Here is a 15,527-nt window from a genome sequence, read left to right on the forward strand (position 1 = left end):
TGAGTGGGCTTGTGTTTGTTCCTTCAGCTTTTATCATGCTAATTTCTGTCTGAGATTAATTTAGTAAAAATCATTGTTGACATGTTATGGTTTTGTTTATTAGGTGACGTACATATGTTTGCTGGATAATTCTCACTTCATGTTATGGTTTTGTTTTCTTGTCCTTTCAAAATCTTTTTATTATCTTCTGAATTCTATCCTTTATTTGGGTTGCTGATGACTTGATCTGTTTATGTGTTTGGTATTGATTGTTTGGGTTGTAGGTAGAACCAGCTGAGGGGAACTCCAAGAAATCTGGAAATAGGAAGGGAAGACATCAGAGCGAAAGAAGCTCTCATTATATTTCTGATGAGACCAAATAGTAAGAATTAGTAGAAGTTCTAGTAGGAAGAAGCATTGGTATTCCTCAGATGAACACTCCTCTTCAGTGAGAATGGTTATGATTTTGATGACAAGAAATATGAGAAGAGGAGGAAAAAGATAGAAGATGTATGATGAGAGCTCTCTTGATGAAGTGAGTGGTAGAGTCAAGCAGAGGACAAAAAGAAGTGAGGAAAAACCAGAATCTGGCTCTGAAAGTGAAGGCATTAATGATTCTTCTAGTGCCAAAGAAAGATCCAAAAAGGAAAGGGGGAAATATAGAGTCAACTTGCTCTCTTTCTCATCTATACGTGTGGGTATATTTAATCTGCAATTGTTTTAATGGTTGTGTTTTCAATGCAGGGAATGCTCTTTTAGACGGTGAGTAGAAACAGGAGTGGATAGGGTTGCTGACCTCTTCATCCAGTAGTATGGTTTTTTGCAGTCAGCCAGATCCCTTGGCAGTGTTGTATTCGTGGATGCAACTTTTTTGAAGTACGGTCACTCTGAGTTTCCATTCTTGTTGGTGAAGTTTGAGGGAGTTGATGTTTTGCAGATCGTTCCGGTTTGTCGAGCCCTGCAGGAGATTTGTATGTTAGTGTGTTTTTCTGCTGGTTGTGCATGGTGAGTACAATAATAGGTAGAATTCCCATACTTGTGTGCTGTTGTTAGTCTCCATGAGTGTATTGGGAGTGATTTCTTTTGGAAGTTGTAGTTGCTGGTAATGTTTAAACTTTGGGCGTCATTCAAAGTGTGTTAATTTATTTGTAGGTGGGCTCGTGGGACCCTGGGGACATCTTGTGGTAATCACTTCTTTTCGTTGAGTCTGGCTTTTAGAGATGTCGATTCATGGAGCAGCAGGTTACGATTGTGTTGTTTCTGAAGAGGTGTCAGCAGTGGCGGAGCCACGTTGGGACCGGAGGGGGCCATGGCCCCCCCCCCGGATTTTTTGAAATTGGAAATATCCTTTTTTTTTCCTTATTTCTCTATCTTTAAATGTGAAATACCACTATTTGGCTCCCTCCAAAAATTAAAAATAAAAATTTAAGATAAAGATGATGGGTACAAATGTCATTCATAATCTCTATCTAATGGTTATCATTCAATCCCTAGTTTTAAGGAATAAAATGTTAAATTCTAATTAAAAACTAACTCACGATCCATGAATTTCTCCTTATATATTATCTCCTATTTTCATTTCTATTTATTCTCTCATGGATTTCCTCTTTTATTTCTATTTTTTCTCTTTTTTTTCCTCACACGTCTCACAAAATATTAAAGTAGTTAGTAAATTTTGGAATTTTCCTAAATCTTCTCCACATCAGGCATTCATCCCTCTTTCTCAAATTATTCATTTTTCTATCTCACACTCACGAATTTTCTATTAATTTACCTAATTTTTAATGTAGACTCTACATTAAAATATAATAATATATTCTGAGATGGGACCTATAGTGGGTCCCACATTAGCCCACATATATTCGGCCCCCCTCCATGTTCAATCTTGGCTCCGCCCCTGGGTGTCAGTTTGTGAAATTTGAGCCAAGCAGCCATATGAGTAGTTTATAAGATTAATTTTGTAACTCTGTGTGGTTTATTAAAAGTTTTTCGTCTCATTCGTCTTTGGGTAGTGGTAATTGAGTATTTATCTCTGTGGGTGGCTATTTGTTTATATACAATTCGTGTTTGGGGAATGGGTCTTTTAATATTTAACATTGAAGACAGTGAAGTTAAGTATCTCGTGTTTGGGGAATAGGTGTTTGAATATTTAACTTTGAAGAAAGTTAACAAATGATGGTAGTTGGATTTTTTTTTTCTTTTTCGGTACAAAGTAGTTGGATATTTAACTATGTGTAAAATGTGTAATTGTAATTGGATATTTAACTATTCGTGGATCAGGGGTTGGAGGGTTCAGTTGATTATATCTGTGTAGGAGGTACTATTTGTTGCTACCCTTTGAGTGAGGTCATGTGATGGTTCGATTTCTATTCTGCGGGTTTTGGTTTTTTTTTTAAAGCTTTTCTGAGACGGGAGTGTAGGGGCTCAGTTCTTTGAGAATGTTCATGTCTATTTAGGAAGGGTATTTTGGACTAAGAAAATACGTGCCACAAGTTTTGGAGGTTTTCCTTTTATATAGTAGTATGATATGATATGATAGTATGATAGTAGAGTTTGTTGGGAAAATTAGTGTTTGTCTAGACGATCTGTTGTAATGCAGCTAGTTCAATCTCGATTTCTAGATAAGCCTCACTTCAACTAGTCAATTCTCGGAGGTAAGTCCCACATGAGTAGAGGCTCGTAGACAAGCATATAAAGCATATAAATAAACAGCCGGAGTAATACATTCCCAATGCGGAACTCTATTCCTTAGGTTTGGAGGTCAGTAGGTGAATAGGTCCATATCTTTCGGAGGTGAATAGGTGAATAGGTTTGTTTGATAGGCCTTATGTCGTAAGCCCTTGTCCAGCTTTGAAGAAAAGATCTTCCTTTCAGGAAGGAGGCTCAGTAGGTTTTATTGGTTTGGAGGGATAGTAGGTTCGGAGCTTCTATTCATGATGAGTAGGAGAGAAGATCTTTCTTTAAAGAATAAACATCAGATTACTTACTCCGAAAACCAATGGCATACATCATAGATGGATGCTTAGAGTTAAATAATGAATGACCCAGTCAACTTTGTGACGAGAATGTGGAAGACATGAATGACAGTCATGGGGACTAGAATACAATTTCCACTGAAAGACCCAGGAGTTCTTTGGAGGAAGAGGACCACAAGAATGGGCCAGGTGGAAACTCAATATTTTTTTGTTTCTTTATTATTTATTATTTTTTATCATATGATCCCACAGTAAATGGGAAAATGCAGCCCCCATGGGTCACCATGAAAATCATCAGCTAGAATTATCAAGTTTTAGGGAATCCCTGACAATTCAAGCTTTAAAAAGTCTTCTCAAATCATAAAGGCCTCTTCTTTTATTCCTTGTAGAAAGCTAAAAGTAACAAGAGAAATTTGAGAATACGAAGAACCGTGATTCTTACTTCCTCGTTGATCCAATCAATACAGTGGGAGGCTTTGTACTTCTCTGGTGGAATGACATATGGGTGGATACTAGTGGTATCAAAACATCATCGATGCCAAGATCCAGCTTAGTTGTCTCTCCCCAACCCCCCTTCCTTCTCTTTTTTCCCTTTTTTGCTGATTGTTATGTAGAATATAGGAAACATCTTAGATGTGATGAACCACTTTTGAGAAGAGAAAAATATTTCAGATATAAAGGAAGCGTCACCCAGGGTTGGTGCTGATAACAATAGGTTATTGTTTTACCTGTAAACAAAGAGAGAGACTTCACATCTTATTCTATTTTCATCTGTGCCGGTAACAGAATGAACAGGAAATCAAAATCCCAATTCAAATGCTGCGTTGAATCAGCCTCTAACCAAACCTTATCCAGCAAGGTGGTTCAGCTTCATCAACCGACAAACTAGAACTCTTAGCTCTTGTGCATGCAGCTGCAAACATGTAAAATGTTGTAATATACACATTGTGATAGCTAATTATATAAACAGCTTCCCATCACATTATATGACAGGAGAAGATTTCAACCACAGCTTGATTCATATAGTTGGCCTTCTGTTATTTTCTTTTTTCTTTTTTTTTTTGAATATCACAAATCTGGTTTCAATTATGAAGTCTTTATTGATCATTGCAGGGTGGAATGGCTCCAAATTTGACTCGAGATAGGTTGAGTAATTTGCCAGATGGTGTAATAGAAAAAAATCTTTTCAAGTCTGTCAATTGGAGAGGTGGTGAGGACTTGTATTCTATCAACTAAGTGGAGATACAAATGGCTCTCAAATCCATATCTCATATTCACTGATAAATGTATAGGATATTCAGTTGGTTCAGTTGGTCACCGTAAACTTGTGGAAATTGTCAATTGTGTTCTTCTAACTCATAGAGGCCCAATTCTGACAATTAAAATCTCTAGTTCACGTTTGAAAACTTGTCCAGAGATAAACAGCTGGATCTTGTCCCTCACATTAGATTCTTTGACAGAACTTGAAGTTCAAATTTCTGGATCTTCCCGTCCTTATAGTGTTCCTCCATCTTTGTTCTCCTTTAAACACCTGATTCGTCTAACACTTACTTAGCTGCATGATACCACTTCCTCCATCGGCGTTCAAAGGCTTTAGATGTCTCACAGGTTTGTCTATCAAACATGTTAAGACTTTCAGATGCAACATTGGATTGTTTGCTTTCTTTCTGCCTTGAACTAAAAAACTATCCTACTCATATTCAACTTAGCCATCCAAAACTCAAGTACTTGCACATCTATGGAAAACCTGTCATTGATACACTGGTTTGCTGCGTTATCCAACTTCGATGTCTCACAAGTTTGTGTTTCAGTAATGTTACACTCTCTGATGCAACAATGGAATGTTTGCTTTCTTCCTGCCCTGAACTAGAAGAGTTGACATTGGTTAAAATTAAGGGTCTTACTTGTGTTCAACTTAGCAATCCAAAACTCAAGAAGTTGAGCATCTGTGGAGACATATTCAGTTTTACATGCGTTGAAGATTTAAAAGTTTTAGTTTCTGCAAAATTTTGCCCAAGGGGTATAACTCATCCGTACAAATTGGAAAACTGCAATTTTGGCCATGTTCTTCACTTTCTGCTTGGTATTGAAAAGCTTTTCTTGGGAAAATATTTTCTACGGGTAATAGAACGTTGTGATTTTGGCGTTTACTCACCAATTGCACAAAATCATTAGTGCTTACTTCTATTTGCATTTTCTTACAGTGCCTGCCCTTTTCTGATGTGTCAAGGAGGCTTTCTTTTACTTACTATCATTTGACGTTTCTCGATATTGCATTAAATGTGGCGGACATGCAGGAGATTTTAGCTGCTATATGTTTACTTAATAGCTCCCCTAATTTGCAAGTGCTTACAATAGCGGTAACTTACTTGTAGAACCATCTACTTTGTCTTTAACCTTCCCATTATTCTTTGCTCTAATTAACTTATTTGATCTTCCAGCTCCAACATGTTGAGGAAGTTGCACTCTTTCCTATAATTGATCTGCATGAAGTATGGGTTCAGTTTGAGTCTTCATTGAACAAACTCTTGTTTGTAACCATTTATTCTTTTGTTGGCACGGAAGTTGAATGGATTATCACTACATTCATTCTTGCCAATTCTCCACTGCTTGAGAGAATGGAAATCCTTTCTGATGCGCATGACAGAGAATTATTGAATTTGTCGAAAGAGCTGCTTCTGTTAAGAAGAGCTTCACCTTTAGCTCAAATTGAATTTGGACCGTAAAACTTGATAGAAGAGGTTATTCAAGATGATTGTCACTTGAGTTGTGTTCAAGCCTCTGTTTTTTGAAGCATCATCTTTGTATTATGTGTCTGAGTTCACGTACAAAAGTTGATGAGCACTTTGTTGTATGCATTTTGGTGATATGTTAGTGACTACTTTCATTTCTCCTCTCACATTTCTATTCATTTTATGTTTGCTTCTACTTTTCTGTTTTTCTTTCTTAAGCTTATCACTAAATTAGTTCTCCATTTAGGCTTTGTGGGCTTTTGGAATGTGCAGTGTGAACCATTCAAGTCAAAGAGATGAACCTATTGTAGGTTTTGAAAGATATAGATAGAGAGATGCTTCTACAGTGCCTAACAGATTTGTATTATATATGCTTATTTGTATATTTTTTGGTTCTGTATTCATTGAGTTCTTATACCTGATTTGATATCTTGATTCAATAAAGTTCTAGACACCTATTGCTGAACTTGGTATGTTTCCGATGTCTTGTATGAATCTACAAGGATTTAAATGGCTTCCTTGGTGGTTATACTCAGGTTAAGAATCTCAGGTTCTTTTCCAAATTACGGTATGGATGGACAAACAGATAAGCTACACATAATTAGTAATGGGTTGCAGTGGGGAATTATCTTTTAATTGATAGGGAACTATGCCACTGTATCTACTCCATCTTCTGGAAGGAATTCCAAGAAGAAAGCCGGGGAAAGGGTGAGGAAGAAGATTAGAGAAGGGGTTTTCAATGTAAGAGGAGGAGGTGGTGGTGGTTGGGTTTCAACCCTTCACCCATCTCTACGTGTATGGTTCAACTTTGAAAATAGGGTTTAAGGAGCATTTGAGTCATTTTAATATATAAAGAGTATTTTGATCATATTTGAAAAATTTTCAAATAACTTGTAACGGTCTTGAATGGAAACTAATGGACTTATTTGTAATTTTGGACGTTTAGAGGTGTGCCCACCGTACAAAGTGTTGGCGATTTATCGCCGACACAGGGCATATGCAATAAGTTGACGATATATCGTTGACAAATCGGCGATATATCGTTGACAAATCGGCGATATATCGTTGACAATCGACTTTTCTCCAAATGTATAGGTTACGCAAGGGCTATCGTCAACAACTAGGGCAGCAACCTTCTCGACGATGTCTTCGACGCTGAGGTAGACATCAAGTCATCACAGATTTGGGATGGGAATGAGGTTTTTTTTTTGTCTCTTCGTCTACCTTAGAAGTTTTTCTATGGATTAACATAGAAAATCCGTTAAGGGCAAGATTCTTCTCCCTTCACTGCTAACCCTGCTAATCTTACACGCGCTTCCATTACCATCGGAGCACAGAAAAATTAGGGTTTGGGAACTTTATGGCAGAGGAATAGGAGCTTTGGTAGAGAACTAGATTGAAAGGGATAAGAAGATCGCTATACGTTTCTGGCGGATGTATGTCCTTGTGAAGACCAACAATCTGTTGCATCATCGGTCTCTTCTCCGGCTGTACAATCTTTTGAAAGGGATAAGAAGATCGCTATATGTTTCCACCATCTCACTCACTAGGTCGTCTCTGAGTCCCAGCCTTGGGTCCAAAACTGCTTCCACTCTTTGCCTCTGCTTCACCAGCCTTCAAACCCAATCCACTGTCTCTCTGGTGCATGCCTTTTCCATCTTCTCAAAAAGTCGTTTGAAATCTCGCTTTATGTCGTTGTGTCGGTGGGATATTTCGAACCTTGGGTGTGCCACATGTTCAGGGATAGAGTCGGGGTTGTGCATATAGAACACTCAAAAAAGGTTGTTATTTTCTCTTGTGTTATTCTTGTCAGTGTCTTTTATGAGTTTGGATATTTTACCCACATGAAAAGGAAATTTCTAGTATCAATCACTTCCTCGTTAGGAGAAAACAATGTGCTCCCTTACAATTTTTAACCACATATAAGTGGTGCGGCCCCCTATAAATATTCGAAAATAATGAATATTGGAATCTCACTGGGTCCAACATGGTCCTCGTCCCTTACTAAGTGGATGAAAACCCTTAGGGGAGCACATTGCTCTCACCAACAGGAGGTCATCCAGGCTTGAATTTTACCAACCCCATGGTCAAATTCATGATATGTTTTTAATTTATGAACAAAATCTTATCTGAGGGATAGAGAAGATTTGCATTCTTATATATTCAAAATTTTAATAAAAAATAGGATTTTGTTTTTAGAATAAATACGTGTCATGAATTTAATTATATGGAATGGAAAATTAACTCACCATGTGGGTGAAAATATTTTATCCCGATCAACCCCCCAAAAAAAGGCTTTTAATTTGTAACACAAGTGTACCTAATTATGTTTTTATTTATTTATTGTAATTTCAGTTCATAGCTTTTGTTTGAACCAATTAGCCGCTCCGGATGCCTAAGTCAGGTTCAATAGCAGACACAATGAAAAACCAATTGCAAGGTTTGAGCTTAAGAAAAAATGGAAAAGAGTAAAGCGTGAAGAAGATATCATGCACCCGAGTTTCGCATAAGTTTGTACTTAAACTCGTAGGGTTTTCTTTGAGGCAGTTAGAGGCGGTTCTTCGCACGTGTCCGCACCAACCTTAGACATGTTTAGAAGCAAAGGCCACTTTGAACAAGATGTGTTGACGTGCAAAGATAAGATGTAACTTTTACTCTCGCATGTAGTTGGCATCTGATTTTGTAAATTAATAAACTTTAAATTCTTAAAATATAAAAATAAAAATTAATATTTATTTTGTGACTTCTGTCATTTAATGCGTTGCATAATCGTTGGCAGCCAGCACTAGCGGTTGGCAAATAAAAATCCCACGTGTTTTTGTGCCCTCGGCAGTTTCTTTGTGCGTGTCCATACACGGTTTAGACAGGTGGGTATCTTTCGTGCTGTTTAGGAAAAGTAATCACGAAGGAATGCGCGGATGCACAGCTGATCAGCTGGTCGACCCAATTTGGAGATTTTGATACGATCCAGACCGGAGTCGAACTGGGTTATGCACGGTTTGACTTAACGCTCCTAATGTTAGGATAACTCTCCCTCTCTTTAGATCACTCTGCCAAGTGACCCAAAGGTGTTAATCTGGATCTGAAGATCAAATATTTAAATCGAACCAAATCTATTATTAAAGCGAAACCCAAACTTAACTGAATATATTCGATTCGAAACCGGTTCTCTTGCCAGACCGCTAAAAGAACGGCTGCGGTCTCGCTTGCGCTGTAAATCCCACGGTTGGACAAAGGTGCGTGGGGGTTCTTCGCACCTTTCCATCTTCTGATTTGAATCGTCGTGTACAGTTACGGAGTTGATTATAAGCAGCCCACCTCTGTTCGTGTTGGTAAAACGGATTATTAGATTTGTAAAGAACTAGAATTTCTGCGAACAGACACTGGATTAATGGCGGAACCACAATCAGAGCGAATAGACTCGTTGTCGGGTATTGTTTCTTCTGTCGCTCTCAAATCTCTCTTTTTATTCTTTTTCATAATTCATAATTCTGATGTTGCCAATTCGCAATGGGTTTTCCTTTTTTTCCTTGTTTTCCTCTGATTGATACACGATAGATTGGTCTTTAACTGGGTTGGACTGAGACAACGAATAACAATCTTCTCCAATTTCTGTGCTTGTTTCATGGGGGTAGTACCCCGATGGAACAGGAACAGGAACAGAAAAACAAGAGTGGAATTAAAAAGGAGATTACAAATTGTTGTTAGAATTTCAAGTGTGAATGACATGTTGAATTGCCTTATCAATTTAGAATGAAGGTTTTATATCTGTATTCTTTTTTTTGGAATGGCAGAGAAAGATGTAAAAGCACCCAATCCAATCCAGAGAGCGAAGGAAGAAATTGAAGCAATCATGCATACTAAAAGATCACCACACCAACATCACAAGGAAACTCATGGTAAAAGTGATGACATTGATGAGAACACCCCAATAGATGAAGTCAAAGGTCCAAGCGTATTTCAACGGGCTAAGGAAGAGCTTGAGGCAATTGTCCAATCTGTTCACACAAAGAGAGATTCTGATCACCACAGTGGTACCTCAAAGAAGGAAGGTGGATTCTGGGCCTCCATTGGAAGAAGCTTTGAGAAATGTTGTTGTCCTTGGAGTAAGAAAATGGATTAAAAATAGACATCCAAGGAGGTGTGATTGATTCGCTTCTGTTTTAGCTTTTGACAATGTAACTTTCTTTAGGGCACTGTACATTACTGCAATTTGTTTGATTATTGTCATTACTTCTTTGTGCTCATAGTTTATCTTGTTTGTCAAAAATTGTTATGAGGTGGGTTGTATATCTTGGTTCTCTATTCATTCAAGTTTTTACACCTGATTTGATTCAATAAAGTAAAGAGTTTATGTTCTTGCAAATGCTTCTAGAGTACAATTGTCTGCACCTTGGGTTAGCATGCTTGTTATCTAATTATTGGATCTTCTGGACAGAAATAGGTCCCTCTTTTCAGGCAAGGGGAAGTATTGGTAGAACAGGGAAGAATAATTTTACAGGCAAGCATATGTACAAACTCCACTGTCTGCAATTGAACTATGACATATCTGCAACTGTATGTAAGTTGCTAGTGGTTATTCCAGCTGCTTTTAATGCTTGCTGGAATCTCTGTGGGTAAAAATCAAATCTTTTATTAAGAGGAAGCAATAGAAAGAGTTGTCAAACACTAATATTACTCTCTAGAACAGCCATGCACTTAAGAGAATGTCATCTCTAATGCTTTGCTGTTATCACTCTATTTTTATTTTTTTTGGGTCGGGGGAGGGAGAGACAGGGAAGAAAGAAACAAAGAAAAACTAATTTGAGTCTTGATGGAAGGCATAAATCACACAACTGCGTATTACTTTGGTTTGGCTGAATGCACTGTATACATTGCTAATCTGAAAGGTTTTTGTCATGGAAGAAAAGGGAATAATGCAAAGATAAGAAGCTCTTATCGGAGATTGTCTTTCTATACCTCATGTTATTATTAGAAGCTTACATAAGTATCAAGTTTAATGTTATTAATACTAGCTTAGTTTTTTATATTGTCTACAGAATTTATAATAGAAAAATCCATGCAGACTGTGGAGCATCTCCAGTAACATTTTTCAGCTTTTGATTTGTTAAAGAGCTCAGTGTTTGTCATTGCATATGGATTATAACACCACTGTTGGTTGGTCATATGGGAAGAGAACTAAGATTTGTGAATGAAAATATATTCCTGTTTTGAGAAGGTGTGTCTGGTTGCTTATTCACTGAGCATTGGATTAGTCAAGGTTTACTTAAAAGAAATAGTGATTTATGACATTTGAGTTGTTTATGCCTTCCAAACGTTTTCTTCTTCTTGAGTGCTTTCATTCTTCGTCAAAGATACTGAATTTCCTACATTCCAGGACCAATTTATTGGGATGTTTGGTTGTGTCCAACACCCTTGGACTTCTTTGTAGTTCTACATCGATTTGAAAACATATTTTGAATTACATAAGGATTAGCTCTAGAAGTTCTATTTTGATTTATTTTATTATGGTAGAAGCTAGTTAGATCAATTTTAGGGTTTTACAGGAATCAGGGGTGGCTAGATTCCTTCTCTTTGCTTTTCACCTACTTACCCCCTGTGTAATCATGGAATCTACTGCTGCATGGAACAATTTGTCTCTTTCAAACATGTTAGGAATGCTAGTGATTTCCGTTGAGAATGATTTTCAGTTGGAAGGTCAGATAACATTCCTCATTGGTACACAAATTCATGATGTTTTGCAAATGTTATCTTGTTTCCCTTGAAACTGACATTTTTCACTGGGTAATTCATATATTTAACCACTTTCTAATGACCTGGAGTTGTGACAATGGATGTCTTCATGGGGCATTTGCATCTCCAAGAGGTGGTTTTTCTTGTGTGGAAAGCGTATCTTCACATTTTTGGATCAGTTGGACCAAGTTCACACTTGGCCTCTGAATAGTTTGCGTGAACCCTTTCTTTTGTTCATTGTGTACCAACAGATTTCGAGAACATTTTCAGTCTTGTTGATCTGATGGAAACATCATGAGGCTGTCTGCTGTTTGCTGGTAATGCAAGGAAATAGTGGATATGAAGATAGTGGACAAAAACCATAAGAAACTGCTCAAGGAAATGAATATGCTATTTATGTTTACAGAGGTTGGGAAATCAATTTCCTGAGATGTCACTCAGCAATATGGGATCTTAAAGCTCTGTTCCAGGTTAGATATGAACTACCTTCACTGATCTTGTATCCAATCTTGCATATGAGGCACCATGTAGTTACTTGTTGAATTGTGTGATTCATTGCAAGGCAACTGGAGAGACTTCAATTCCAATGGGAATGTCAAGTCACATCAATGGAATGTCATCTCTAGTCTCCACTGCAAGTTAAATGGTCCCAGTCAAACCTATATGTGATACTTGGTGTACAAAGGACCATATGCTCCAACCAACGAGGTACTGCTCATGTTCATTGGCATCATCAGATTCAGCTGGTCCATCCCATTTAATTCAGCTGTTATCAATCAATAGCCTAGAAACCCAGCATGCATTAGGTTCAACAACCAAGGTTCTCAATTAGATCAGATTCCCCCCACCAAAAACTATTTCATTCTACCAAAGCTGGATCAGTTTCTTCAATTTTTCTGTTGTGTTAAGTCTTTCCACTGAACCTTTCTCGACTCATTCAATTTCCTGCTATTAACGACCCATAAATCTTCATGGTCAGAGCTTTTCAGACTTTCAACAGTTGCTTTCGTTTTGCAAAATGAGAGAGACAGTCAAATCAAGTGAAGATGAGACACAGCAGCATGTACAGAAACGATTGATTCCAACTTCCCCTTTTGTTTGAATATATTTTTTCGTCCTTTCAGCCTCTGCTCCTCGCTCTTTGCCTTCTGTAGAGTCTATGGGACTCTGCATGTTGGGGCTTGTGCATGAGCTCTGTGATTGCTGCAGTTCTTGGGAATCTTCATCTTTCTCTTTCATTCATTTATTTTCGTTGGATGATTCATGACAGTATGACTGATGAGCGCACTAGACTTCAAAGCCCAAATAAAGATCACGAATGATCAATGCCAATTTACAGAAAAATCTGCGTGAAACCATATTGTTTTACCCCTGATTTCTTTTAAAAAACAGTTTTAATCTACTCTTCGTTTATACTGTTTCGTATTGATCACCTTCAGAACCATGTTGTATTAGCCGTATTGATCTAGTCTTGACCCAAAAAAAAAAAAGTATTGATCTAGTCGTGGTATCAGTACCTCAAATACATTATTATCGTTCACCTTAATCTAGCTTATGCTCGGAGAAAAGAAATTCTTTCCCAAATCCCAATGCATTTCCAATTGTAGCAGTTTGATTATAGTCAAAGTAATTTCCATTCTCAGCAGGATTACTTCACTGATTTTCATCTGAATTAAAAGAGAACGCCATTAATGCCAAACTAACTTAACCTGAAAAAAGAAAGAAGTGATAGGAGAAATTGGATCTAGTGAAGAATAGCTCAACAAATCCCAAATGAGCTTCACGTTTATCCAAACTGTCAGGGAAATTGGATCTTGTGAAGAACAGCTCAACAAATCCCAAATGTGAACAGTCAGGGAAATTGGATCTAGTGAAGAATAGCTCAACAAATCCCAAATGAGCTCCACGTTTATCTAAATAGTCAGGTAGGTGGTGGACCACTTATCTCCTGAATCGCCTTTCTCATCTCTCAGAGGCATATTATCAAACAGATGTGTGATGGATAATAGGATGTCCGGATTGATATTTAGCTGTCATTTTGCCAGTTCACATCCGTGAAACGGTGAAACCCCATATGGAAATTGACTTGTAGCAGTCAGGCAGAGAGACTGGTAGGCTGGTAGCACTATCTACCAGACCTTGCTTTTAAGTGTCAGATTTCTTTCTGAAATGGGTTTTCTGCATTTATCAGTTTTCTTTTTCGATCAGGCTCTGCAGACAATGCAACCTAAGATTTTTCAACTGCCAATAGATAGATTATATAGGAAGTGTTCTAGGTTTCAAGAGTCTATATGTTTAGATATGGGTTTGGTTTCTGACTTTCTGTCTTAAAGGTAAGAGTAAGACAAGATACCAGTGGGGGAGACAGTGAACAGGTACAGAAAACGGATTAATCATATGGTTTTCAAGTGAGTTGTCAACTGAGAGAGAGAGAGAGAGAACCATATGCTGGTTTCTGGATTTATTTCAGGCGAGAAAACCATATGCTGGCTTCTGGATTTATTTCAGACAAGAAAGAAGAAAAACTTTCTTTGTGAAGCAATGTCTCTTCTAACTGAAGAGGAACATAAAGGGGAGTGATAAATAGAGGGAGGTCATCATCTCCTCTAAAAGGTGTTGAGTTATCCAAAGAGGACTTCTTGTTAATCTCATCATCATCATTATCATCATCATGTGTACTTCGGAAGAGCAAAGGAGAAGATTCTGGTTAACTGTGATAAGCTTCCTGCAAATATTGAGTTGGGTGTCTGCATCAAGAAGGTCTTCTGTGACCCCTTCTGGAGCTCATCAACCAGGTTTCACTCAGCTTTTCAGTTCACTTTACGACACTATTACTTGGGTTTTTACTCTCACTGAAACTCATCTTTCCAGCTTCCCTTTTTAATAAATGCAGGCCAAGCCCCAGAATTCTTGCCAGTACCAACTCACTTGGATGACAAACAGGTATATATTTCTTCTTGATTGTGGAAGGCTCATAAGGTTTGCCCTTTTCTTCCTTAACTGAGATTTGTCTGTTGGTATCGTTCAAGGATATAAAAAGCTTTCGAAGGTTGTTGGTGAATGAAGAAGCATATAAAGGACTGAGCACACTTGGATCTAGACCACCAAGCTGTGAACACAAATGTGGAGAATGCTTTCCTTGCGAAGCCATCCAAGTGCCCACAAACCGTGGCAACTTTGGTGTCCAATATTCGAACTATGAACCAGAAGGATGGAAATGCAAGTGTGGGACTGCTTTCTTCAACCCCTGAACACTACTACTGCAACCCATTTATATAATTCTATACTAAGTTCCTTCCCACTGCAGAAACTTCAAAGTTCTTGAAGCATAATATCATAGATCCTGTAAGCCATAAATCCATTTTTACCAGTGTTTCCTTTTTCTTTTCAAATGCTCCTCTTTGTTTTGATAGCAATCTCAAATTTTCAATCAGGGAACTGCTCTGCTCAATTATTGCTGTCACTGAGAATAACAGGAATTTCAAAGGGTTTTTCTTTCAGGTCATGGTGGTTGAAGGTGAAATATAATCCTAAAATTTGAGAAAAACCATACATTAGGACCTTCAAGGTACAAGCATCACTGTCAATAATACAGAAACAATACAGAAACAACAATTTAGGATTTGGTATTTGCAATAAACCAGCAGAAAGAAAAAAAAACATCCAAAGCAGAGGAAGAAATTAATAGGATGACCCTTTGGTACTGATATGGTCCAAATTTACAGGTGATATGATAATCCTTGGTTTTTTTCAGTTCAAGTAGGTTCTAATCCTTGAAAGAATACTTCAATACTCTTATTGCCATAAGATAAAACTCAATATTCATTAGCCTCCTACTTCTAACATACAAATCTTTTACCATAATTCAATGTTACATAATCTGAAAAATTAGAACCTCCAATCCAGATCCTTCCAGCAAATTAAGGGCTGTCATTTTCCTTGATGTCTAGCACACCTAGTCAAAACCGCATTTAAATTGTTGATCACTCCTAGAAATAGAATTTTTATTGTCTTTTGGGCCTCTCCTGCTTGAGTCCAAATCGTCTATCCCACCATGCATGTGTCCTTTAAATTTTTTTCTCACAGCCCACCTGATGTAGGTGAGTCA

The 15,527-nt window shown here is 37.7% G+C and overlaps 2 protein-coding genes and 1 pseudogene across 2 annotated transcripts; all 3 read left to right on the top strand.

Moving 5' to 3' along the window:
• Window positions 1–487: 487 nt before the first annotated feature.
• On the top strand, window positions 488–5,680 carry LOC149022676 (F-box/FBD/LRR-repeat protein At1g13570-like; annotated as a pseudogene).
• A 3,200-nt stretch (window positions 5,681–8,880) lies between these two features.
• On the top strand, window positions 8,881–10,179 carry LOC149022677 (uncharacterized). The gene is made up of 2 exons (XM_089147328.1): window positions 8,881–9,117; window positions 9,481–10,179. Exons 1-2 carry the CDS (start codon window positions 9,078–9,080, stop codon window positions 9,807–9,809), a joined length of 369 nt encoding a protein of 122 aa, XP_089003454.1. The 5' UTR covers window positions 8,881–9,077; the 3' UTR covers window positions 9,810–10,179.
• Window positions 10,180–13,494: 3,315 nt separating this feature from the next.
• Window positions 13,495–15,313, top strand: LOC149022678 (EPIDERMAL PATTERNING FACTOR-like protein 2). The gene is made up of 3 exons (XM_089147329.1): window positions 13,495–14,214; window positions 14,313–14,362; window positions 14,449–15,313. The coding sequence occupies exons 1-3, from the start codon at window positions 14,091–14,093 to the stop codon at window positions 14,668–14,670; spliced, it is 396 nt and encodes a 131-aa protein (XP_089003455.1). The 5' UTR covers window positions 13,495–14,090; the 3' UTR covers window positions 14,671–15,313.
• The last annotated feature ends 214 nt before the right edge of the window (window positions 15,314–15,527 follow it).

This window comes from Hakea prostrata, chromosome 3 (assembly GCF_041222555.1).
Source record: "Hakea prostrata isolate BN-2017 chromosome 3, UWA_Hpros_2, whole genome shotgun sequence".
Classification (NCBI taxonomy): domain Eukaryota; kingdom Viridiplantae; phylum Streptophyta; class Magnoliopsida; order Proteales; family Proteaceae; genus Hakea; species Hakea prostrata.